This window comes from Paramormyrops kingsleyae, chromosome 8 (assembly GCF_048594095.1).
Source record: "Paramormyrops kingsleyae isolate MSU_618 chromosome 8, PKINGS_0.4, whole genome shotgun sequence".
Classification (NCBI taxonomy): Eukaryota; Metazoa; Chordata; class Actinopteri; order Osteoglossiformes; family Mormyridae; genus Paramormyrops; species Paramormyrops kingsleyae.
The window spans coordinates 30,769,848-30,795,579 of record NC_132804.1 but is presented as its reverse complement, the minus strand read 5'-3'; the positions used below and the strand labels follow the sequence as shown (position 1 = coordinate 30,795,579).

Here is a 25,732-nt window from a genome sequence, read left to right as displayed (position 1 = left end):
TAACCTGTTTGAAAAGTTTCAGTCTGGTTTTCGCCCTGGCCATAGCACTGAAACAGCCCTGGTCAGGGTCACCAATGACCTTCTAATGACAACAGATACTGGTTCCCCTTCTCTACTCATCCTCCTTGACCTGACAGCTGCTTTTGACACAATAGACCACAACATCCTCCTTCACCACCTGCAGTACACCATTGGACTCTCAGGAAATGTTCACAACTGGTTCACATCATACCTGACCGGCAGAACTGAGCATGTCGCCCTGGGCAGTGTAAAATCTCACACCCACAACGTCACCTGTGGTGTCCGACAGGGCTCTGTGCTAGGCCCCATCCTTTTCACCATCTACATGCTCCCCCTTGGAAATGTCATTAGCAGACATGGTTTAACTTTTCATTGTTATGCAGATGACATTCAGCTTTACCTCAGGACTACCCCCATCTCCTCTACACTCCTCTGTTAACATCCACACTGACTACCTGCCTGGAGGAGATAGAGGCGTGGATGATGCTCAACTTCCTTAATCTGAACAGACCCAAAACAGAAGCCATCTTAGTTGGCACACCACAACCATCTCCGCTCTTCTACCATCACCAGTATCACTTTCTCTGGCCAAAGCATCCCCCTTTCCACATCTGTCACCAATTTGGGTGTTAAAATGGACCCTCAACTCACCTTTGACACCCACATCAAACACCTCCGTAAGTCATCATTCTACCACCTCAAGAACATCGCCAAACTCCGCCCAACACTCAGCCTGGCAGATGCAGCGAAGCTCGTCCATGCCTTTGTCTCCTCCAGGCTGGATTACTGTAATGCACTCCTCACTGGGATTCCTGGCAAGAATATCCAGAGACTACAGTATATTCAGAACAGCGCTGCCAGGATCCTGATGAGGGTGCGAAAGCATGACCACATCACCCCCATCCTGAAAACCCTTCACTGGCTCCCTGTCCCACTCAGGATACAGTACAAAGTCTCTCTCCTCACCCATCAGTGCATCTATTGACATGCCCCCCTTTACTTACAAGAGCTCCTCATCCCCCATACCTCCTCACCCACCCTCCGCTCTGTACACACTCACATCCTCCAAGTCCCCAGAACCAAGCTCCGCAGCATGGGTGATAGGGCTTTTTCCATCTGTGGCGCCGAGGCTGTGGAACGCCCTCCCTGACTACCTGAGAGCCCCACAGTCGACTGATGCTTTTAAACAAAACCTAAAAACTCATCTTTTTAGAAAGACATTTTCTTAAAATATTTTATAGATTCTCCCGTTTTATTTCTTTATTTTCACTCTGTTAGCACTTTGAGATTGCTAAAATATAAAGTGCAATACAAATAAAATTTATTATTATTATTATTATTATTATTATTAGGGGTGCAGCTAGAGATTTCGGGCCCTTTAAAAGCTTATTATTTTGGCCTCCCAATCCAGAAAATTCCAATTATGTTCCAAATTTTTTAGGGGGCCTGTCACTCAGGACCAATGGAATTGTCCTAACGCCCCCCCCCCCCCCTCCCTTTACAAAGGCTTGAGCCTTGCTCATGGTCCCAAAATGGTAACATTACTTGGCTGACCACGGAATTTGATGCAGCACCAATCTGATCAGGGACAGTCACACATGAAAATGTCAATGCATATTTCCAAGTTCAAAATACGTCTATACTTAACTTGCACTCACTATTATTAAATTTACAATTCAAGACAAATAAACGTGACAAAATAAATAAGTTCACTACTTACTTTCGCCCTCGATTTTATCCGTGCCTCTACTCCATATGACCTGCCTGGTCTCCAATTTGACCTGAAATGTCCTTCTCTCTGGTCGCTGCGACTTTTTGGGGTTGAGCAAAGTCAAGACCGTCCCGACCTCCAGGTCCCGCAACATGTTGTTGATCTCGGTGTCGCTCTGGACCCGGGGCAGAAAGCCGGCAGTCCCCGCCATGGTGCGCTGCAAGTCTTAGGAGAGGAGAGACGCCGCTTACTCTCCGGCTTCACATTTTTAACAATATCTAAAATACAGTCCATGTGTCTTAACTCTTGTACATGGTTCCTCGTATGTTAGGAACTATAAACTAGTTTTTGTCTTCTGACACAACGGTATAATTGGTCACTAAGTGTTTACGCATCTGCGTTTATTAAACTCGTTAAAATTTTGATTGCATATTCACCCTATCGCGGAAAATGTTTCAGAAATCGTACTGGTTAGACACACAAATGAACCCATTGTAATTATTTCAAACATACAAAATACATAATCGATGTTAATATAAACGGCAAAAATGAGAGCTACATTAATCTCTATGGATAATAACAGGATTCCTCACCCGAACAACGAGATATATATGCACTTATTTCTCCCTTCACTTACCTCCTCACATGCGGCTGTCAAATGGGGACGCGCTAACAGCGGGATCGCGCATCTCTCCGCGAACCCGCTTAATGGGCGGCTGAGAAGAACCGTGCGTGTCACCGCTCTTACCGGGTAGACGTAGTATAAATCGGCGCGGCTGAGCTTTCACTGCCTTTGAGACACTTCAACATCCAAAGCCACGCAAACAAGAAACGAGTCGTGGCGACAGACCCCCCCCCCCAAGTCCGAGTGAGATACTATTAAAGACACAGGATTGCCTGCCTGTACATACACTTGATAAAATACACGATAAAACTTGCAAAACCACAACGTCGGTTGTTCACCAACGCATCTGTCAGTTTCATATTGATTCGCCAATAGGAACGTGCGTTTAACCCTGGGGAACCCACTGGGTCATATACCGACCCTTCCTTTTATTTCTGCCTTACATTCAACCCACTCATCAAAGTTAAGATTTTTTTTGTTGCTTTACAGCGCATTGTACCATATACGACCCACTAACAGTGAAATTTAGTAATTACTGACTGAATTAACCACATTTTTTCCTCACAATAAATACCCCAACACGTTTTGAGGTTGTTGCTGTACATGCTGCAAAGATTCACCTGTCAAGCTGTGAATAGGTAAGTGGCAGAAATTTTGCATCATCAGTTATAATGTTTAGATGTTATAGAACATGTACAACTAGGTTTTGGATGTTTTGAAACTTTTCTGGCAACTGTGATGATCATGTTCTAAGTGCTCAACATCAGCCTCAGACAAAAACAGAGGGAATGTATGATCATTTTAGCCAATGGACATATTTTTCCTATAATAAGGTGGTCTGGGTTCCCCAGGGTTAAGTCTAACCGCTAGTAATAAACAAGGTGATAGAGAAGCAGGAATCTATCCCAGGGACTACAGGGCAGAAGGTTGGGGTACCCCCTGCATCTGAGGGCAGCCCATTGTAGCACACATTAGATGTACTGACTGACTGACTCTGGGTAATTTAGAAATATCAGCCATACTAACTGCTACCAACATGCTAACCAACAGAGGGATATGCAAATTCCACAGAGAATTGGGTGGGATTGAATCCCCACCCCTGAAGGTACCCACCGAGCCACTGATGCTTCCCCCCAGGGAAATAAACTTTTACTGGTTAATGAAGCCTTTCTCCAAAAAAAAAAAAAAAAAAAAAAAAAAAAAAAGGAAACCTGTGATTTGAGTGTTTAATCCGAATCGCTCGCTTCAGAATCTGGAAGAACACTTTGAATAGGAGTTTAATTTCACAGCTTTGACTGCAGACAGGAAAATGCTTCCCTATTCACAGAGTGCATCCCAACAATCGTTTCTGACTAATGACCTGTATAAATATACGTATTTTAAATACGTTTTAAAAATTCCAGGTTACCATAGCCAGCCAAAGCAAACAAAGCAGAGGCAGAAATTCGACTGACTGATTTCCGCTGTGCGACACTATGTTACGGAGCACCAGATACTATCTGACACTTGCGTGGCAGGATGTGCCTAGAAGCATGAGAGATGCGACGGTTGTGCAGAAATAAAACCAGGCTGCTCTGCTTTAATAGTGTCAGTGCTAAGACCCCAAACACCAGCAAGCCGCAACGATTATTATAGCGGCAGAAACATCTTTATATCAAACCATGTCCATCATCCAGTTAAAGATGAGAGTATGTCTCTGACAATAGTGGAACAAAGTATATTTAACCACTTTTATAAGGTCAATCTATCAAAACACATCAGGAAAACCAGGTCTTTGCTCATTACAGCACCCCCCAGTGCTCAAATGACAAAATGAGGTTCATCTTCAGGAAGAGGCCTTGAATCAAAATGACAAAGAACTGTTTTGCATCAATGGTTGATACAGTCATGCATCCTTATAGGTGGCTTTGTGCCAGTTCCGTTTCGGAGCATGCAGGATGGGCAGTGGCTGCTGCTGGCAAATCGGGGTCATAAGGGGACTGGCAGATTTAGGGGGGAAAAAATAAAATAAAAAAAATCACTTGTCCCTTAACACCACTGTAGGCCCCCCAGTCGGATCCATTGGGATTTTCATGTTCACCTAATTGATGCAGCCACCATATTAGATTTTAATTAAAATTTGAGAATTTTGCACGGGCCCTAAATGTTGTTGAATCTTCAGATTTGACAGATGATTGTACTTAGCCTCACTAGAGGGATTTTTTGATTGTAAAAGCCATTTGTCATTTGAAAACCATTGCCTGTCCTGAATATGTGCACCTAATTTTGTTATTTGATCACTGGGGGGCGCTGCAATACGCAAAAGCGCATTTTGGCTAATAACCATTGAACGGTGTGCCACAAAAAAAATAAAAAATAAATCACTTGTCTCTCCCTACAGCAACCCCTTCAACAGTTATTAGGTAAAATGGATTTTTGCTTATTGCAGCACCACCTAGTGGTGGGATGACATTTTTGTTGGGCTTCCTCAAGATTGGGTCCTGAGCCCATCTCACAAACTTGGTTTTGAATTTTGAAAGTGTTGCCAAGTTATGACCTCATCTCCCATTTGTTGGCTTTCACATCAAATTTACTGGACAACAGCAGCCATATCATTTGACTTAGCATAACTGAACAACTTTTGAATCCAGCTCTTGCTAGATGATACATGCCTAATTTGGTGGCGAAAAAATGAACGCCTAGAACGACTGCACAAAATTTTGAAAAACTGGCAGAATATCCAATATGGAAGACTTAAACACCAAATGCGTGCATTCAAAATTGGGAAGACCCAAGGATTGAAGAAAAGATCTACCGTAGGACTGTAACTGTACCTTGAAATACAGCGCTATAATGATGGATGGACCAAGTGAGTGAGTTGAATGGGATGTCCTCTATCAATGTGCCAAGTTTAAATAAAAAAATAATAATAAATGTTCCACTAAAACAGTTCTAGGCGCTCCCAGAATTTTTAACGATTACACAAGGTACATCACACCTATGGTGCTTGGACCTTAATAATAAACCACACAAGGACCAGAGAAATTGCAGGGTTTTTAGCTTAATTATTTAAATAACCTACAATAAGCAAAGGAAAATGATATAAAATGAAGGCCATTACAGAACAAGCTGGTAAAAACTTGCAGAGATGGATTAACAAGCTAGGCCCCCCCCCCCACATCTTAAAACCAGAGAATGAAGCTCATGGAGATTTCACATTGATGTACCTGACTCCAAAATAAAAAGCAAGTACAACCATTAAACATAGGATTCTCATTTTTTGGCAAAGTTCATATCCCTCATGCTGGTTTCCACAGAAACCCTTTGAGGAAAGATTTCAGAACAGCATATTAAAAATAATTTCAAGTAACAGCGATAGGATTTCATCCCCCCCAAAGTCGTTAAAAGTTAAAAACCGAAAGGTCTTTCTCCATAGCAATGACTGACAATCCTATAACACAGGCAATGCACATAAAATCCATCCATTCAAATCCTACACTCAGAGTCCCTGATAGTAACTGTAAGACCAAAAATGTAATGCAGTTCACATTGTCTCCTAGAAGCTTATAAAACATCACGCTCACACTGCTCATTCCTTCCATCCTGGCCACAAACTGCTTCTTCTCACACTGTCCCGATACAGTTAAGTTAAAACATCACACTCTCACACAGATGAGTGCCCAGCCTGGGGTCAGTCATGTCCCCCAACTGGCAAATAAGCCCTTCCTTACCTCAGGCTTACTGTTGTCTATTAAAATATAAAATAGATCAATAAATCAAAAAAAGATAAAAGCAGGAGTTAAAAAAACAGCATGGTTTTTGAAATACAGTAGGTAGACGACTACAGAGGTCAAAGGTCACAAGGGTAGCAGAAGGTCCTTGCCAGGAAGGGAGTGAGGCGGAGCCAGTTTTGGTCAAATAAAGTTTACATCTGCTCCCGGTTTCACACTGGACACTTTACGTGGCCATCAGGGAGCTCCCCCCTCCAGAAGATTGGCAGCCGGCTCCAGTTTCAAATGGACACGCTTCCCGTTATCGCAGCATGATCCCTAAGGTCGCCTCCCAGCCAGTCACCTGGGAGATTGCATGATGCCACAAACAAATTGAATTCCATTAAAACGGAGATCCGAAAGTCAAGCTAAAACTCGTAGTCCTCGTCGGCCATGTCGAGGGCCCAGGCGAACTTCTCCCGCTGGGTCTTGTTGTAGATCTTCTCGATGGGCACGCCCCACTTCTTACACCTGGGGGAGGACAAACACGGCAGCTCTAACAAGGCGGGGTTACATACCCGACCCCACCCAACACAAGTGGCAACAGCACATGAGAACAAAGCAGCCAATTGGACGTCTCAGGCTGACATGGCAGTGGAGGCTGCAGTGACACCAGTGGCCTGAAGAGCATGTCAGCACCCAAGGATATCAACACAGCCAGAGTGTCAGCAAGCACTACACAGACAGCTAATAAGCAGAGCCCCACACTGATGGGAACAGCGCCCCCCACAGGAAGGCACGCAGCAATACGGGGCCGCTCAGCAGCCCTCTTACCATGCCACTGAGATGCGTGGGTCTAGGTAGTTCAGCTTGGAGGTGCCCAAAGCGATCTGCTTGTTCTCCTCACGGTCCGTTGCCTGGACCTCCAGTTTCATCAGCTGTTCCTCTATCCTGTGGACAGCTTTCTTCTTGGACTCAACAGCTCTGATGAGGGAGGAGGGGGGAGGTCAGAGCTGTGGAATCAGAGGTGGTGACCTCCCCCCCCCCCCCTGCTACGACAGAGACACTTACTTCCTAGCCTTATCGTCCTGCCGCACCTTAGCATCCGCCTTGGCGCTCTTCAGCTCCCGCTTCGCATCTAACAGCTGGTGCTTCTTCGCATCGATCTGTGGGCCGTCATGGACAAGAGCTCAGATTCACCCTCAAGATGGCTCAGTTTGATCACTTTTCATTCCAAATGAGTCCAGTTTGTCAGCAGACACCTTTATCCAAAAGCACTTGGAACTCTCCTAGATCCATCACTTAATTACTAAACCAGTTCCAGCTCACAGCAGGGCTTTTATTGGGATTTTAACTGACGGCACCACCTGCCATCACAACCAACTGTTACGCTCTTCACACTCAATTTACCTTGGTCTGCAGGTTTTGCATGGACTTCTCAAAGGTCTTTGGTGGCGCCCTCTGGTGGTTGCACAGGATCGCTACAGCCCGGTTGGCCCGGTTGTAGGACAAGATCTTGGCAGCAACATTCTCCTCCGCTGTAGGTCAAAGTTCATTCAGTTAATCCCAACATTGTGTACTCGCACTAGCAAGATTTGATGGACCAGATGTTCACACCAGTGTAAAGCCCCTCCATCAAGATCTATCAATATTTCTGCCCTCCCCCCCACCTCCGAGAATCGAAGCAAACTCACGACTGGTGAGCTGCCCCAGCTGCTGCTGCAGGGTGATGGAGGCGTTGTAGGTACGGAAGACTTTGGCCGTCAGTCCGTCCATCAACTCCTGGAGGTGCTTGTTCAGGATGGCGGTCTAGCAGAAAGGAAGATTCAAAAAGGCGAGTCAGTCATCTCACTCACAGTTCATGCCATTCTTTCCTCTGGGAATCGTATACACAGGAGGTGTGAGGCTCCGCTTACATTGAGGCGGTCAAAGAGGTCATCTTCTGGTTGCTTGTTCTCCTTGAACAGCTGAAGATTCTTGAAGACCTGGTGAATAAGCAAAAGTGGGGCTTCCCATCAGAAACCAGAACTCTGGCTGATGCTACGGTGAGCCACTCCTTCGCCCAAAATCCTACCCCCGGTCGCTCCTCACCCTCTTCTCCACGGGGACCTGGTTGTAATAGCGGATAGAGTCCTTTCCCAGGAAGTCGAACTCCACCATGTACTCTTGGCCGTCCAGCTCTGGGTGCAGGTTGATGTGCTCCACCCGCAGCGAGCAGCAGCCCACTGTGTCAGCCGACTCGCCTTCCTCCTTCTCATTCCCCGCCCTCAAGGCCAGCTAGGGGGGCAAAAAAAGGCAGAAATCAGCCAATCAGAGTTCTTGGAGGTTGAGGAAGCATCTGGGCTCATCTCCAGGGGCCGGACTCACCTTGTCGATGAAGTACAGCGCCACGGAGCGCTGCCGGATCCGCATCTCCTTGGACTTCCAATCATCACGGTACTGGTTTCGGATGCGCTCCACACACAACTTGAGCCTCCGTGCAATCTCGTACTTCTGCCAGTCCTTCTCTCCCTGCGGAAGCAATGGTGATGTTTACAAACACCGCAAGCATGCATCTGCACAGGGCCCCTTAGGTCTGGGGAAATCCCTAATGGCCACTAAAAGTCACTAAACTAAATATTAAAATAAAACACATTCCTTATGAGATGCTGAAGCAACATTGCTAACCGGCTAGTTAGCTATGACCTTCTGACTCTGCCCACTCACTAGCCATTTAGTTTTAGAATCATCTTCAGGTGCCCCAAAATGACTGAGTGGGTCCCCAGAAACTACAGACAGATACACACAAACCTTGATGCGCGAGCTGGGGTTCAGCATGATGTACTTGATGGAGCCCTGGATGTTCTCCGTCCATGACACCAGCCACGTCACCTTGTTGTCGTGACGCACCTCCTTCCACTTTGTTCCTGGGGGGGGTTTGGGAATGGCGGAGTCCCTGGGAGAGGTGGGGATGGTGAAGGCACCGACGCAGATGGGTAACACCCCCTGAGGAGGCCTAAGACAATAGGAGGCCAGCACCAAACATCAAGGATGACAACTATGCCCCCCACGCTGCTCACTTGCTACAGTTGATGATGACATCCTCGGGCCGAACCCGGCGCTTCAGCATGCCCATCTTGGGGTGGTCACCGCGACCGCGGAACAGGCCGGGCGGCTCGATGCGGAAGTTGGCGATGCGCTCTTTGTGCTTGTCCATCATGCAGAAGCCATACTCTTGGAGGACCCGCTCATTCTCCTCCTTGATTTTCTGCAGGAAAATGTCAGTGAGGCCAAATCAGTGAGGCCATAGGTGGGCAGTCATCTCCTTCCTTGTAGGGATCCTGTTCCTTCAGGCCCACCTGCTTCTCCTCTTTGGACATCTGCTTCTTGGCCTCCGATTGAGCCTTGAAGTACTCGCTCATCTCCGTGAAGTCACACTTCTTCAGGTCTATGATTTTCGACTTCTCCTCTGAGGTCATTTCCTAAATGCGGTCAAAGAACATGGATGCTGGGCCTCACTTTCCAGCCTCCGCCTTTCTGCACGTCATACGGGACGACGGCTATAGCCTGACTAACATTCACGCACAGATTCCTCCTCACCTTCCTCCAGTCCTTGAAGAAGTTCTTCCGGAAGACCTCTTTGGTAGTGTACTCATGATCCATCATCTTGGCAAAGAACGTGGCCACCTCCTCAGTATCGGGGCTCAGCTTCATACGTTTTCCTTGGAGAAGGAACCAAGGGAGGGTCAAAGGTCAGCAGAGTCTCAGGCATTTACGTGGCAAATTATCACTCAGACGACCCTGCTAAGGATTCCCACACGTACAGAAACTACGTTACCCTGACAAACACTTAAAGGGGCAGTTCACACCAAAACTGAAAAAGATATTTTAGAGGGCCTTTTATTGCCAAACTAACCGTATCACTGCTCAGTAGATATAAGCACCCCGGCAATATCTTCTGAGCAGTGATACGACTGGAGTGTGGAGTTCGGTAGAAGAAAATCGTTCCTACATTGAACTGCTCACTACAAAATCTGTGGATTATCCTGAGTAACCGGTAATGATTTCTGGTAAAAGACACTGCTATTGGATTTTTGTAATGTATTTTTGGCACTTTAATAACCAGAGACAGAATGTCATTAAGTCCTATAATATTTAAAGAGAAGTCCGAAGATTCTACAGCCGATCTCGCCAAAACTAGGCAACTCCCAGCTAAACAACCTAGGTGGATAGATCGCACTAAAGCCCTTTAAAGTCATGTTAAAATTGTAACAGCACACACCCAAACAAACCCCCAGGAAGCGAAAGAAAGATCACTACCATCATAATAAAACTTGACATGGTCAGGGAGGGGCTCGTATAGTGGTGCAAACACGGGGCCCTTATGTTCCAGAAACTTCCACTTCACGCCGTCTGTGTACCTCTCCTCTTCCCACCTGGCCAGGAAAGAGGAGGTCAGGGGAACGTCATCACGCGTGTGAAAGCTGCACGTGCAGCTGTGCGCCATGGCACAGTCTGAACATGGCAGGTTAGGGTTAGGTGGTAGGGTTAGGGTTAGGTGGTAGGGTTAGGGTTAGGTGGTAGGCCAGGCAGCCTCTCCTCCTGTCGCACCATTTCCATTTCTCCTCTGGCTCCTTCTTTGCCTTCTTCTTGCCATCACCCACTGCATTCTTATCTTTGGATTTCTTCTTGGGTTTGACATCCTACAAAATCCAAGATACAGAGGGATGCAGTGTGATCAGGCTTTGCGTCGTCTGCACAAGAGAGACAGAGCTAAAAGACACCTCACACAGACTCACGCTCACCTCCTCCTCCTCCTCCCGCTTCCTCTTCAACTTCTTGTCATTTTCAACTTTGACCTTTTTGGGCTTGAACTCCGAGCTGTGAAGAGAACAGCCAACAACTTCAGTCCACATGTTAATCACGGGCACGTGTGTGTGTGTCTACACTGTGCGTGTCCAACAGAGTCGCCCCACATGAAAGCATCCGTCTGCTAGTGGCTGCCCAACATCTGGCCGTAGAGAACTAGCAGAAAAGCTATGAAAATACCGCAAGTGATGCCAGAAACCACATTACGCCCAAGAGCTAGACACCATTCACAAAACGTAACATTCAAATGAAACCGTGAAGTTCAGCTACTTTAATTAGCAGGGAGCAGAAATCAAACTTTCGACACATAGTCCAGACACGCCTAGGCGTCGTTATAGAGAAACACCATCCGATTAATAAATGCACTTAACGAGAAGCACTACGCTGTTGGCAAGACAGCAGTGATGCGCCCAGTGGGTTATTTAAACAATAAGGGGATTTAAACGGCAAGAATCCAGCTGCAATGGACCCCAAAATACTTTACACGTTACAGTATTCATTACACTTTTTAAATGCTATTTAGCTAAAGAAATCATTAGTTTCTCTTTCCTCCTTAACGGATATTGTTCGAGGAAACAATCAAGCATAGTGCATTTAATTACCATTAATAATACTTGGAACTTGTTTTGCCCATTTGAGGATATTAATACATAGCATGCAGTGTAAATTCAAAGGATTCTCTACAAATCAACTGCAACTTTTCTAAAATGTATTTCTATATAGTTATATACATCGTAATAAAATAAAACACTGAAAACTAAAGCAACTGTATTTCAAATAAAAATAAACTATAGAAATCTGAGCTACACTAAGCAGAGGTACTCACTCATTGTCGCTCCTTTGCCGCTTCACAGCAGGCTTCCCTCGTTTGGGTGAGGAGTAGAAGCAGGCATCATCCAGCTCCTCTTTTACATGAGGGGGGCTGGGAGGGGTCAAAGGACAGTGATGATGACCACAAGGATGGGGGGGGGGGGGGGGGGTGCAGCCACAAAGACCGCTGGAGACAGCACACGGATACGGCTCATCTCAAACAGGCCGCACGTCAGACCCACGCCAAACACCCACCTGGCAAAACCGTTCTTCTGGGGCTTCACATCAAGGTCAGACGCCTTCAGCTGCAGAGACAGGGGCACAGCGACAGCGACGTGAGCAGAGGCCACACTCAGGGCCCCAAGCCTCAGACACACCCCAGCGTGGTGGATAACTCCGGGCACCCCGCCCCCCATACCCAGACTTTAATTAGCACGCGCTCCAGGGTAACTCCCAGGGCGTGCCTCCTCCACGGAGCTCACCTTCTCCTCCTTCCTCCTCTCTTTGTCCTTGTGTTTTACTCTGTCTTTATCTCTGTGTTTCTTGTCAGACGCTTCCCTGTGCTCACTGGAAGGCAAAGGCCAGGTTTTAGCTGTGGAAGGAGCCAAATCGAGGCACCAGAGGGAAGTTCTATGGGCCTGAGAGCAGGGCCACCACCCCCCCCCACACACGCAGGTCCAGGAGCGTGTACACGCTCACGCAGGCCAGGATGACACAGCAACACTAGGTAAGAGTGTGTGTGTGTGTGTGTGTATATAGGTGTGTGACAACACTCAAAGATGCTAGCCACTGCATTCACACACTGGCAGATGTGGCCCAGTCTGGGCTCAAGTGCATAAAAAAGGGGGTGAGCACTAAACACTGAAGCAACATCAAATCCCTCCCAGTTCCAGACAGGGCGCTGCATTATACAGCCCCACATAACATGGTCCCAATAGCCCGGAGCTCCTGGGGGCAGAAAAAGGCAGATCAAAGAAAAACGAAAAGAAGACGTTGTTCAGACAGTACCTGTTGGCGTGCTTGGACTTCAGCCGCTCCTTGTCTTTCTTGTGGTCCTTGTGCCTGCGCTCCTTGTCTTTCTGTTTCAGTCTGTGGGAGTCTACGGAGAGAGTGTGAGGTCAAGAAGCGGGTAATTGGCTCCGCATCGGTCCATCAGTACCCGATCGGCTCAACTTCGAGCCATACAGCTCGGCCATTTTTAAAACCCCATAAAACTGAAATAAATGGCAACGTGTCTAACTACGCCGCTCCCAGCCACACAAGGACGCGGCGTTCACGGCAAACGGAAGATGTTATTAGTGATTAATTTAAAACAACAACCTTAATAAAGTGTCTAAGGGGCTCGAAGAGACACGGCCGAATCTCTTTAAGCCCCTTAGACACTTCAACTCTTATTATTAAATTTTATCACCACTTGGAACCGGAGCCGGCGAAGCAAAGCCGGCAGAAAATGGCGCAGAGACTAAGTCCCGACGCCCAAAAGGCGACTTTGAGCAACGACATACGGGCCGGGGCTCCGATCGGCGGCCGTCGAAGGCCGCGCCGGGAGAAAACGCTTGCGGTCCAACTGGTACCCATACGCGAGGAGAAGCTACAGGCGACCCGGGTCGGATTAAAAGGTTCGCGATCCGAACAATAGCGGCCGCCGAGACGGGACTTAGACTTCGGGACGCCATATATGTGGCCGGCATCGAGACCGGCGGCCGGAGACTCGCCACACTCACCAGCGTTCGCCCAGGATCCGGACTCCACCTGGAAGACATAAAAGACGGCGGAGGTTAGCGGGTCGGACCCGAACAGAGCCCAGAACCCCGTTACCTGGAGCAGTAAACTTTTCCCCCGGCTTCCCAGTAACACACAGAAAGGCATTTTTACACGTATCTCTGCTACGGAACCGCAGGCAAGCGAGTGGTGCCGTCACCGATTCGCGTGGAGTGAGCGGCACTGCAGGCGGTACCTATCCGAACCGTCTCCATACACTGTACACGTTACTTTTAAAAGCCACGCCGGGCTCCGAAACGCCGGCCGGAATGCCGGGCCATTTACCCGGGCATCGCTGTGCAGGTGATCACCGCTCATTTCACAGGCTGCTTATCCGTTAAAAGTGAAGCGTGGACCGGAACACAGCTCAGCCGAGCCGATTCTACCGGCAGATCGAACGGACCAGGAAGCGTCGGGACAGCAGGAGACCCAGTCCCGCTTTTTGGATACTGCGCATGTGCGCGCTCTTTAAAAAGGAGCAAGCCGGCGCCCCCCAGCGACAGTTGGGTACTTACTGCTTGCAGCCACGTGAGGTCGAAGAACATCGGCCCTGACTCGCACACCCTTTACCTGGAATTTTAAACATTTGATTGTTACAGGTTTCTTCTTTTTTTCTCCCATGTCCCCTCCCGGGCTCCGTAGGTTTCTAACTGCTGTGTTAAATAAAACAAAACATCATTTACAGTTTGATATTTGTCCTATATATTTATTGAGAAATATCCGATTGCGTATCCTGTTATGGCACTAAAAGAAAAACATACGTCACTGTCATACCATTTGCTTCCAGCTGCTTGTCCAATAAGCTACATGCACTGACAGTAAATGCGTCAGTTAATTATATTGTGCAGTTATATTAATTTCGTATATACTAGATTCATTTATTTTTTCATTTTAACTTTATCTCACATGTACATTGGCTGGTCATGGTACAATTTATAAATTGTTAGTGGTTGTTGTCTACACGCGTCCTCTTGCTGTACGTACCGGTCGTGCTGGGTTTGACTCTCTGACGACGGGGTTGGGTCCCATAGGTGTCATAATGATTGGAGCAGTGGGAGGTTCTGTGCAGGGGCGTAGGAACTGGGGGGCTTCTTTAACCCCCTCCCCCAATAAGCGGACCTTTGTATTAGAATTAAATTGCGTCCTGCCCCGAATATCAAACTGTTTCCTACGCACCTTGTATCTACACTCGATCCCAACAAAAAGAGCCACGCACCAGCCATTCTTCTTTCATCCATCTTCGGTATCCTCTTATCCAGTAGAGGGCAGAAGTGAGCCAAGGCTCTATCCCAGGAAGCGTGAGGTAGCAGATGGGGGAAACGCTTCCTTGGATGCCATCAGTTCAGTCTTCCATAATTTCAGATGCCATATAAATAGTGTATCATGGGAATTAAATAGCTTATAATTACAGTCATGAAGACCAGAATTTTCTGTACTATTACGTGACAGAACTACCTGTCTTTGGAAACAGCACATTCAGTATTATACCTCAGCTCCTCCAAAATGTATCTCAGTGGGACAGCTGGATGGACACTGCTGACAGCCCACGGCCTATTGCGCCGGACAGACAACGTGCCTAGCAGGTGAAGTGTGAGCAAACTTCTGCTGCGTTTCAACACCTGCACGATTGCCTGTCTGTCCTGACTAAATTAGCCAGGGAGCAGCGTAGCTGGTGATTTTTACCGTTTCAGAAGATGAACGTATGATCTGTAGTGTGTATCTTTCTGAAATGAATGGGATATTAGTTGTACAAGGTGGTAAGATGTTTCATAATGCCTCTCTCTCGCTTGTGTGTGTGACCACTGCCATCCCCAGGGAGCCTTACAATGACAGAAAGGGCAAAGTCACAGCCTTTCGTTTGAGGAAGCTGGAGTCCCAGCGAACCGTGTACTGTGAAGACACATGCAAATCGCTGTCACAGGTGCCATCTTCATAGCCCAACAATGGGTAGCTCAGCAGAAATGCTGTCACTTCAGACTTTTGTGAGTTTTCACCTAGAACTTCTTCGTTCATCATAGCTAAGATGAGGTGGTGCTCCACGCCAGTGGTTCTCAACCTTTTTTCGCACCACGACCCAAATGTTACCATGCCGGCTCAGTCGCGGCCCTATATCTAGTATAGCTTTAAATTAACACCATGAACAAGCACACAGTGCCAATCAATGCCTATCGTGTAAATGTCACTGGATAAACCAGTCAATTTTAAATTAAGCATCTGTGGTTTGGCTTCATGGATTGGTTGTGTTCACTAATTTTGCGCGAAGCATTTTCCAGACCCAAGACCCAAGACCCATTTATATAGGTTAATTCTAGAACTGGGGTTGGGGAATCTGATTGTGGATCAGCATAAGAGCTTGCTGGTTTTAAAATGCTTACATTTCTGACTCCTTTTAGAACTTGCCACCACCCAAATTTGGGTTGTGACCCATGGTTGAGAATCGCTGCTCCTGCTCTGCAGAGCTTGTGAGGGTTACACTCGCAGGGTGTCAGAGCACTTTGCGAAGAGTATACATAGGTGGCTTAAAAATAAAACTATTTTCCAAGGCCAAAGATAATTGATTGAGTGATCTGCAGACCAATCACCTGGCCAAGGTCAGCGAGCCCTAAGGGCTGCACAGTGTGAGGGGTATGAACACACCAAAGGGGCAGTGTGCAAAAAAACCTTTGGGTCATTACAGGCCAAGCATTGAGCAAAACCAGTCTTATACTGTAAGTGGTGAGGCTGAATGAAAGCAAATATACATTAACAAGCAGAATTCCCCGGTGGATTCCTACAAGAAGTGGATCTCCCATTTCTGAGGATCTGTGGTCCAACTCCAGTGGCCTGGAGGCCCTCTGGTTCCTGGTGATGACCCAGAGGGGCTGCTTTGCCCTGTCAGTCACACGGACGCTGTCATCCTCTTCCTTCTACAGGTATTATGATCTTCTCCAATGCTCTGGGGTCTTTTCACACTGTCCAAAATATTTTTCTTTCATTTTCCATACCCACTTGTCATTCAGGGTTTCACAGGGGGGCCAAAGCCTGTTGCCAAGGCACAAGGCAGCAAAATAATTTTAGTCTGGTTATTTCTGCTTCAAGTGAAAGTTCTGATTTGATGTGTTCAAGAATCAATTAGCTTTCCTTGTGGTCCACTGCATTCTTTAGTTTTCACCAGCACCAAAGTTCAAAGGTGTTCAATAAGGAAGGAAAGTCTTTATTTTTTTATGCATATAAAATCGGTAAAACTGAGGTGGTTTGTGTGTATAGCATAGAAGATCAATAGCATGTGATGTTTCTTGTATTTTAGAGAGAGAACAAAGAAAAACATCAGAATGGATACAGAGCAGAGACTCAGTAAGGAGTCTGACACTTTACCAGTGAGTCACAGGCAAAGTAGCAAGCGTGATCTGTATGAGCTGGACAATGCTGAAGGAATCTGTGTTTCTGAACATGTACTACACCAGTGGAAGGACTCTGCCACATGTACATACTTGTAATTTTACCTAATACTTTCATCCAGAGCAAATTACACTTGTTCTCCTATAGCAATGAGCACATCTTCCCTGCAAATATTTAGCTTTCTTGTCATAGCCACAAGTAGCTGAACAGGTCCTCCCTGAAATATGTGCGTCGCTGACCACGATGTCCAGGTATGAACACACCAAAGGGGCCGTGTGCACAAAAACCTTTGGGTCATTACAGGCCAAGCATTAAATCTACTGCATTCCTTAAAAGCGTTTCCGAATCTGGTCCTTGAGGACCCACAGTCAGTCCACGTTTTGGCTGACAAAGTAGATACATGAGAAGGCAATCAGCAGCTGTCATTGCCTCCATCTACCAGAACACCAGACATCTTCCAGGGAGACGCGTGTGAAAGCCACCGATCAGCCCCACTGCTCACCACAGGAATAAAGAGGAAGTAAAGTCCAGGGATCAGGCTACAGCTGGATCAAGTGGATCTCTAAGGCTATCAGTAAAAAAAAAAGGCTCATGTCTTAAATCCCCTAAAAGATCATAAATCATGTTAGCAAAAACCACATAGATCAAAAACCTAGATGGTGAGGACAATGGTAGAACATACAGCTTAAGCAAGCCTAGCATAAACTATGCAAAGGTGACAAGTGGACTCTAAAGCAAGGTTACATGCCAACAGATCTATTTCATGTCTTTCAGAAAAAATGTCTGTTTACAGACAAAATTCTTCAACCCTAAATCACAGGCTGAGTAAACAGCATGATGTACATTAACAATTTAGATGCGCACAGTGCCCTCTAGTGGAAGAGATCTAAGTTGTTTGTTAATAAAAACAGGTGGTGATGTGGGAAAAAATTATCAATACTGAATGCTTCCAGGTGATCTGACTATAAAAATGAGAGCAGGACAGCCATTTTCAGCTTTTCCTAAACAAGAGAAAACAGACCAGCGCTACGGACCTGCCGTCCCAAAATGTGATTGTATAAACAGCGAGATAACGGCAAGTGGGCGGCGCTGTATGGCTTAGTGCGTTTGGACCTGTGCCTACGTTACTGAAGGTTGCTGGTTCAAATACCACGGTCAGTGGAGTGATGTCACCGAAGGGCCCCTGAACAAAGCCCTTAATCCCAATTACTCCAGGGACTGGCTGCCCCTGCGTTCTCAACAACATGAGTCGCTTTGGATAGATGCATTTGCTCTATAAACAAAATACAAAACGTGCGACAGTCACCTAGACCTGTATTACTCTGAAATAAAATTATTCGAATCCAACGCAAATTCCCCCGAACATAAATCATTCTGCTTAATCATGCATCCAAACAGAGAAAACAACAGCTGAATAATAACACTCACATATAAAAATATAAAGCGTCCATTGTCATTCTGTATAAATATTTCAATATATGTCACAGGCCACAGTAACGGTTTATAAAGCAAAATCAACATTTTTGTGATATTTTCAATATCGATCCGGAAATCAAAGGATTAAACAAAACGATAGAACAAAAAGTGTCATAGCGATGTGTTGGAAGGTCCCAGCACGTCAATCCCGCGTTGACTGGCTGGAGCACGGCCCGTTAGCACACGCGTGAGCCATGCGGGACACGCTGGGGCCCTGGCAGGCATGTGAGGGTGCGGGGTGGTGCCGTCAGGACAGTCACACGGGCGCCCGCTCATACAAGCACATGTAGGAGTCACACAGCAGCCTGCTGACGTGCTCACTGACCAGCTCCAGGTCTGCCCTCGCCTGCGTCTCCTCGGGCTGAGTCAGGAAGTCCCCCACCTCCGGGCAGCCCCTCACCTCGGGGACATTGAAACCTCTGCTGTCATCACCTGAGAAGTGACAGGAGGATTGAGCTGGATGGTCAGGGTGGAGGACAGCAGGCCCTATCAGCGCAGGGAGTACCTTCCACACCCCGCCATCGCTAGTCCATGGGCGTGTCCCCCCACCCCGTCCCGTCCTGCCCCGCCCCCCAGGGTCTCACCACAGCGGTCGGCCATGCTGTCGAAGAAGAGCCAGGAGTGGGGTCCCGGCCCGTGCTTCACGAAGGCCACGTAGTGGCTGGTCCGGATGCACAGCACGCCGTATAGCTGCAGCCGGTGCCGCGGCAAGGGGGCGCCCTCGGGCACTTCTGCCGGCACAGTCAGCGCGCGGAGAGTATGGTCCTGCCGCAGTGGGTGAGCATGGACCTGGGGGAGGGAAGGTCAGAGCAATGAGATCCGTAACCACGGAGACGGGCCGGTGCACTGCAGCCCTACAGTACCTGGGCACTGCACAGGCAACAGTACTGCTTGATCCTGCCGGGCTGCAGCTTCCTGTCCCTCAGGCAGGTGGCACACTCCAGCTGTGCCAGGCGGCCGCACACAAAGCATTCCCGGGGGGCTACAGTGATAATGGGGAGGGGGGGGTTATGGGAGTCAAGGAAGAGTGGGGTGAAAGGGGGCAGGGAGTCAGTAATGGGGCCAGGGGGTGGGTTTCTGTGATGGGGGCAGGGTTCACTGCCCAGGACTCACAGTCCCCTTGTTCTAAATCACACTGCACTCTCCCCCACACAAGAGTCCCCATAGTTAAACTAAGAATATCCCCTTAAAAAGGCTCTGAAGCATAAAAGCTGCCCCATCCGGATTCAAACTTACAGTTGTGTAGGAGGTCAGTGACATCCAGCTCAGTGGAGGGAATGATTTGGGAGAACATTTTATACGTCTTCCCAAACCTCGGCATCTGGACCATGAAGCACAAAGGGGTCTGGGATGGGAAGAAAAAGTCATTTTGGAGGGATTAGTGGTCGCATCCCAGTGCCTGCTGATCCGGGGACTGCGAGTACCCCCTACTGCCCACCTCCTCAAGCTGGAGGCCACACGACACGAAGGAGGCATCCAACAGCTCCTGCACTGTGGGAGCTGTTCCCACTTGGTCCTTATCCAGGATGATCTGGAAGGTGTAGGCATCTTGGGTCATACCATTCTCTGACCTATAAGCCCAAACAGACCAGAATAAAACAATTATCATAACAGTAATCATCATACAAGAAGCAGCTCGCATCTGGTAAGAAATTGGACACACAAACTAAGAAACTTTACAGAGAGAACAGTTTAATGTTTACTTCAGATCCTAAGTCATTATTCAGGTAGAATCATTTTTCAAGTGTCACGTTACAGGTTTTACAGTCACATTTGTCAATATGCAGTTAATAAGTGGATCAATTGGGAAAGGAATTTATTACTATTTAACATCAACAGACACCCTCACTTGGTGAAAGAAATCATTATATGCTGGAGTTTAAGGGGAGGGGGAGGCATGAAGACATCAGCGGGAAAGCAGAGCTTTCAGACCTGATCCTGAGCAACGGCTTCATGCCAAGCACTCGCTCAAGGAGGACGCTGACGAACTCCTCAGGGTCTGCAAGGGTAGGGCAGAAACCAGACGTCAGTTCCACATTCAGAAAGAACGAGGTTAGCTCTAAGGAAAGCGGCTACCTTTCTCCTCCGTCAGGAAAGAGTCACAGCCCAGCTGCTTCCGGAAGTTCATCACGCTCTCAGCTGGAACAAACCCCTGGCTGAACAAATCAGACCAAACCAGTCGATTTCCATTTGGTCGCGTGGAAAATAAGCGGGTTTCCCAAGTGCCTCACATACACATTCCTCGCTCGTGATTATGCAGCCGGATATTTAACAGGCCGGTTCCCAGAGCGGCAGAAACAGCAGAGATGTCAGCTTGGGGCGTGTCGAGCAGAAAGCACGACAGCAGGGCCTACCTGCGCAGCTTGTTGATGATGTCCCGCTTGAGGATGCGGGGAGCCTCCCTGCCCGTGCTGGCGGCCTCCTGACACGCCCCATCCAGGGCCGCGGAGGAGCTGAACAAGCTGAGGAGAAACAGCGGGTAGGTGAGGGAGGTGCTGCTGTCAAAAAATGGAAGCAACGCCAGGCTGTGTTCACACCTTTCAGGTAAAATTTAAGATTGATATGATTAATCGCATTCTTACTCATACTCATTACTCAACTTGTCAATTATTTTCTTGATGACAAATGCAAAGAAAACAAAATATAAGATACACAATTAACAGCACGTTTTCAGCTGCCACCAAGACCACCGGGGGTCCGAAGCCAGGCTGTGACACCAGAACGCTCTGAATGAGAGTAGCAAGCTTCCGCATATCAACCGAGAGATTCAGCCTCCTACCTGAAGAGGGCAGAGTCCAGATAGCAGGAGTTGTAGTGGCCCTGGATCCCTTTCATCCTGCCCTCTAGCAGCTGCAAAGCCTCTGCCTCTGGGACGGGAGGAACATCTGTGTCGATGCCTAGGTGCGACTCTGAGGCAGACAGACCGAGAGAGTGTGCCACGTTGCCTTGGGTGGAAGGAAGGCCAGGCTGACCTACTAGCTGCGGGTTCAAATCTTCCTGGCACAAGCATTTCTTGCCAAAAATAAATTAAACCAAAAGTTTACGGAAGAGCTTGGCTATATGTCCCGGAGCAGATTGTGTGACTCATTCAGGCTGAAAAGGGCAGAATGAAACCGGCCCGGCAGAGCGGGACTGACAGACACTTCTAAGCAACAATAATCTGTTTACGGTGCAAACAGCAACTATAATGAATAAACAAAGATGGCCACCTCTGCGGGACTGAAACGGCGCACTGACCCTCTGGTTTGCCGTGCTGAGGGGGAGGAGCCGGCATCGGCAGGAAGCGGGCGTCCGGTCGGCAGAAGCCCAGGGGCACGAACACGGCACGCTTCTTCTGGCATGTGAAGTAGCGGCGAGATCCGAACATCCCATCCGTGCCGTTGGTGGTCTCGCGGTCCTGGGGGGGATTGGGGCAGCATGAATGAACCAGAGGTACCAGGGGAGGACAGGAGGGAGAGAATGGGGCCCGAGGACGGCGCTGCCAGCAGGGCCTCACCAGCTCCACGCCTGCCCAGGTCTTCTTCTTCCCCTTAAGGGTGCCCATCCACCGCAGCAGCCCATATGCCGGGGCCCCTTTGTCGGTCACCAGCTCCACCATAGAGCCCACCTCCAGCAGGGGCTCCTCGGGGGGTCCAAGGCCATCCCCGCCCCCCTCAGGAGGTCCTAAACTGAGGAGCGAGCCAAACCAGGAGGTGATCTTCAGGTCCAGCCCTGTAAGCAATACAGATGTCAGGAGCTGCCGTCAGGAGCTGCCATTAGCACACCACCACCCCCCCCCCCCCCGAAAAAAGCGCGCACCCTGTAGGTGTGCTTCCAGGCACACTTCCGCATTCCCAATCGCCTTGGCCTGCTTTTCCAGTTCGACAGCAAAAAAACTAACAAAAAAAAATAATAATCACCCCATCTCCTCTTCCATTTCATCGTGACACAAACCTGCTGCCCTCCCCCCCGACCAGGAACACAGATCAATTCTCACCAGTCTTCCCAGTTCATTCGGGGTACGGTTAAGGGTTGCTGATCCCCTTTGCCACATATCAGCCACACCTCCCCTGGCAACTGACCTTCTGAGGGCTTGTTGGGCCAGGCCCAGTGCGCATTAGCCGGGCAGCTCGAGCCGGCCTGAACGATGTCACCGGCACTGAACAAAGGCAGCGGGCCGGACTTCCGGCCGGGACAGTGCTGGTCCGAGTCCTGAGGGCAGGATTTGGGAGAAAAGCTGAAGACAAGCAGGCCACAGTGCACCAAGCAGACTGAGTCCTAACGCTGTGAATGTAACCCTAAGCCCTGCAGTGGTGTGGCAGTCGGGTGAATGGGTGGTTTTTCATTAGAGCCTGCAATGCTGAAAGCAGTTACTCACCACAGTGGCTAATATCTGAATTTCCCTTTGGATGGCTAAGTTAAGGCAGCAGCTGGATAATCAGGCCAGAATTTCTGGAATTTTGTCCCGGAAAACCAGATAATTAATGGGTGGTACAGACACACGAAAAGTGACTCGCTTTCCTCATGCTCAGAGGTGCCTGTTTGAAACCCAAAACCTATATCCAAATCTCATCTTCTGGATAAGGCACAGCTTACAGTTTGGAGCGTATTACATTACATAGCCTTCAACATTATTCCTACCTTATTACTTCAACTAATTTATAAAAAGCCTCATAAGCCAATGCCTATTTATGCGCCGTCTTCGGATTGACCAGGTACACGTTTCACGACATGCTGTACCTGTATTACTATGTACGTGACAAATAAAGTAATCTTGCTTTGTGGGATTACATACATATAAACCTGTACGTACATTAGCCTATGTAGTTAATTCTTCTTATTCAAGATGGATGTACATTTTATTTATTGAGCAAATGATTTATCCAAAGTGATATATAATTAAGGAAGCGGTCTGAGGAGCACTTGGGGCTTTATGGCCCTGCTCAAGGGCCCATTGTTCAAATCACTTTGCCAGCCAGGGGATTTGAAGCAACGACCTGCAGACCACAAGCACAGAGCCCAAACCCACTGAGCCACAGACCGTGTCAGTAAAGTGTCCTGCTCTGGTATCCCAAGGGCTGCTTCTCACTGTACTTGTGTTCTCGTGTCCCCGTTTTACATCATCTTCCACTGGCAAAGACCAGTTCCAATACAGAAGTATAGACAAGGGTAAAAATACCCAGTCCCATGATTCACTGCTCCCCGAGTTCGTTCTTGGGAGGTAAGTTAGTAAAACCGGTCTTGCCAAAACCACAAGTGCGATCTTTGCATTCTTGGTAGTGACATCCAAGCTCTGCTCCTCTAACACTAAACCACATAATAAACGGTATCAGCCGCCATCAGCTTACACACATAAAAATGCTCAGACTGTCCTACAGAGAAGCCGCCACACGTGCCCCCCCCCCCTCCCCCCCCCAACACCATCAGACAGGACGGGCAGGTTTCTCACCAGCAGTTCCACCTCAAAGCCCAGCATGGGGAAATCCTCCAGGCTGCTCTTGTTCTGGATCTGGACCACCTTCCTCAGCAGGCCCGGCCAGTGGGCCTTGGCGTGCTTCACCAGCACCGGGTCGTTGCAGGCCAGGCTGCAGATGGCCAGGAAGAGCTGCGGATTGGCCACCAGCTCCAGCCGGCGAGCGGCTGGGGTCACAAAGAGCAGCAGCTGAGCCTGGTGGCGGGACAGGAAGAGGCCGTCATCCCGCCGCACCAGCACCTCGCCCCTGGGGAAGGCGTGCGAGGAGGCCCCAAGGAGCCACACAGACAGCTCCCCCCCTGTGCGGGCCTGCACGCGCCCCACACTGCCCTTCTGGATGCCACGCAGGCTGTTGCGTGCCTTCCCCCTAGTGATGATGAAGTAGCCATCACTGCAGTCCTCTGCCAGATCCATGGGTGCCCACGCCTGCCTGTGGGACAGCAGAGCCCATATCAGCAAGGTATCAGCATGGGACGGTACCACTTCCATACAAACATCATACATAGACCTCGGCAGCCCACAATCACAAGCACTCCCATACACATTCAACGGGCAATTCAGAGGCGCCATTTAGCCTAACTACCCTGGGAGATCATGCAAAATCCAAACATGGAGCAGATGCGAGATTCAAACCTCCAACCCTGCAGACAGTGCCGGTCAAAGCAAATGTGGCGAGCCCTCTCCCCGCTAAATTCAACCGGCCAGTTTCACCAAATCGGCGCCCTCTCAGAAGACTGCGCCCTAGGCTCGCACGCGCTGAGACACTCAGCATAACCTTGACATAAATCATTACTTTCGCAAGAAAGTATTCGGTCTAAAGTGAGATACTGTTACATCCCCAAATGGAGACAAAAGTTTAATTGTTCACTAGTTAAATCATATGCCAATGACGCAAATATTCATTTCGTTATATTGTGACTGAGAAATTTAAAACAGACCTACATACTCGACATACTACAATAAAACAATACAATAAAATTATAAGCATTTGTTTTTGCGCGGATGTGGGATTTACACTAATTCCTAACGAAGTCTCTTAACCTTTGTCTTGTTTAGCAGAAATTCAATGGCGTCGCACAAAGCGAGTCAGCGAGATATCTGAACCAGTAAAATACGCACCTGTTTTATCAAAGTAATAAAAACTACACTTTCATATAAAACTTATACCCTTGTCTGACAATTTCTTTCTCATTTCTTTCGCATTCTATGTACAACGATGTAAATTACTTAACATACAGAATACTGAATAAATAAGTATTCAGTTTTTTATAATTACGTTTGTCACTCAATAAATTAAAAAAATAACTTTAGTAAAAAGAGGGAAAGCAAACATATAAGGGAAAATGCCTGTTTCCGTGTGTTTGTTTTAGAATATAACTTTATTTTTAAATATTAAAATACTTTTGCATAGACCACCCTTAGTAAACAATATGAACACTTCATAAATTCATATCGAACAAAAGCACGTTTAAGTGGCCGGGATGTTATTTGCTTTTTCTTTTTGTCTGAGACTTTTGCCAGGATTATATCAAATATAAGATAGATTAATAACTAATTATGAAACTTCCAAAGCCATCGCGAAAATGAAACATTCGGGCTGACTTACCGCGGCTAGACGAGCACATACGCGGCTACACGGCGCCAGGCATCGCTGCGCTGTAAAAGCCGCCCGAAGCTTCCAGGAAGCCCGCAGGGACCGGCCGAGGGCGCGTCCGCAGCCGCCGTCTCCGCTCATCCAATCATGTGCCGCGGGCTGCTGTCGCCTTCGCTCAAATGACCACATTCTTATGTACCTGCACTATGTTTGAACAAACGTTTATTCCCCTTGCACGCCCAAGAAAGATATAATTACATGCAATTTCCTCCATAACCGAAGGAACTACAGGATATCTATAGTATGCAAGACTTCCAGCGGTATTTCCTGCAGTTTAGTTTGTGCGTAATTTTTTATATTTTGGAAG

The 25,732-nt window shown here is 48.0% G+C and overlaps 3 protein-coding genes across 9 annotated transcripts in view; all 3 read right to left on the bottom strand.

Annotated features, from left to right (window-relative positions):
• Positions 1–2,522, bottom strand: part of LOC111835929 (1-phosphatidylinositol 4,5-bisphosphate phosphodiesterase gamma-1-like) — a 32,257-nt gene extending 29,735 nt beyond the window's left edge. For 2 of the 6 annotated variants that reach the window (XM_023796733.2, XM_072715665.1), the window contains exons 1-2: positions 2,370–2,521; positions 1,742–1,957 (exon numbers count right to left, since the gene is read on the bottom strand). In XM_023796733.2, the coding sequence (XP_023652501.2) occupies positions 1,742–1,943 (202 nt within the window). In that variant the 5' untranslated portion in view covers positions 1,944–1,957; positions 2,370–2,521. The other 4 variants (XM_023796736.2, XM_072715664.1, XM_023796734.2 and 1 more) reach the window with 4 other exon arrangements.
• A 2,859-nt stretch (positions 2,523–5,381) lies between these two features.
• Positions 5,382–13,925, bottom strand: LOC111835937 (DNA topoisomerase 1-like). Its single transcript, XM_072715662.1, has 21 exons — positions 13,751–13,925; positions 13,429–13,456; positions 12,713–12,803; positions 12,187–12,271; positions 11,960–12,009; positions 11,721–11,816; positions 10,831–10,906; positions 10,637–10,728; positions 10,346–10,461; positions 9,626–9,747; positions 9,385–9,507; positions 9,106–9,293; positions 8,837–8,981; positions 8,414–8,557; positions 8,138–8,323; positions 7,963–8,031; positions 7,741–7,855; positions 7,457–7,584; positions 7,118–7,212; positions 6,881–7,030; positions 5,382–6,577 (listed from the first exon to the last, which is right to left on the bottom strand). The coding sequence occupies exons 1-21, from the start codon at positions 13,781–13,783 to the stop codon at positions 6,475–6,477; spliced, it is 2,235 nt and encodes a 744-aa protein (XP_072571763.1). The 5' UTR covers positions 13,784–13,925; the 3' UTR covers positions 5,382–6,474.
• A 2,712-nt stretch (positions 13,926–16,637) lies between these two features.
• On the bottom strand, positions 16,638–25,481 carry cyld2 (cylindromatosis (turban tumor syndrome) 2). Of its 2 annotated transcripts, none has more exons than XM_023796594.2 (14): positions 25,378–25,481; positions 23,748–24,201; positions 22,381–22,510; positions 21,816–22,030; positions 21,557–21,716; positions 21,099–21,228; positions 20,674–20,781; positions 20,396–20,475; positions 20,252–20,318; positions 19,758–19,890; positions 19,556–19,664; positions 19,183–19,301; positions 18,904–19,108; positions 16,638–18,751 (listed from the first exon to the last, which is right to left on the bottom strand). In XM_023796594.2, exons 2-14 carry the CDS (start codon positions 24,183–24,185, stop codon positions 18,576–18,578), a joined length of 2,070 nt encoding a protein of 689 aa, XP_023652362.2. In that variant the 5' UTR covers positions 24,186–24,201; positions 25,378–25,481; the 3' UTR covers positions 16,638–18,575. The 2 variants fall into 2 exon arrangements, with proteins under 2 accessions (XP_023652362.2, XP_023652363.2); XM_023796595.2 differs by having other exon boundaries at positions 21,099–21,186.
• Between the last annotated feature and the right edge of the window lie 251 nt (positions 25,482–25,732).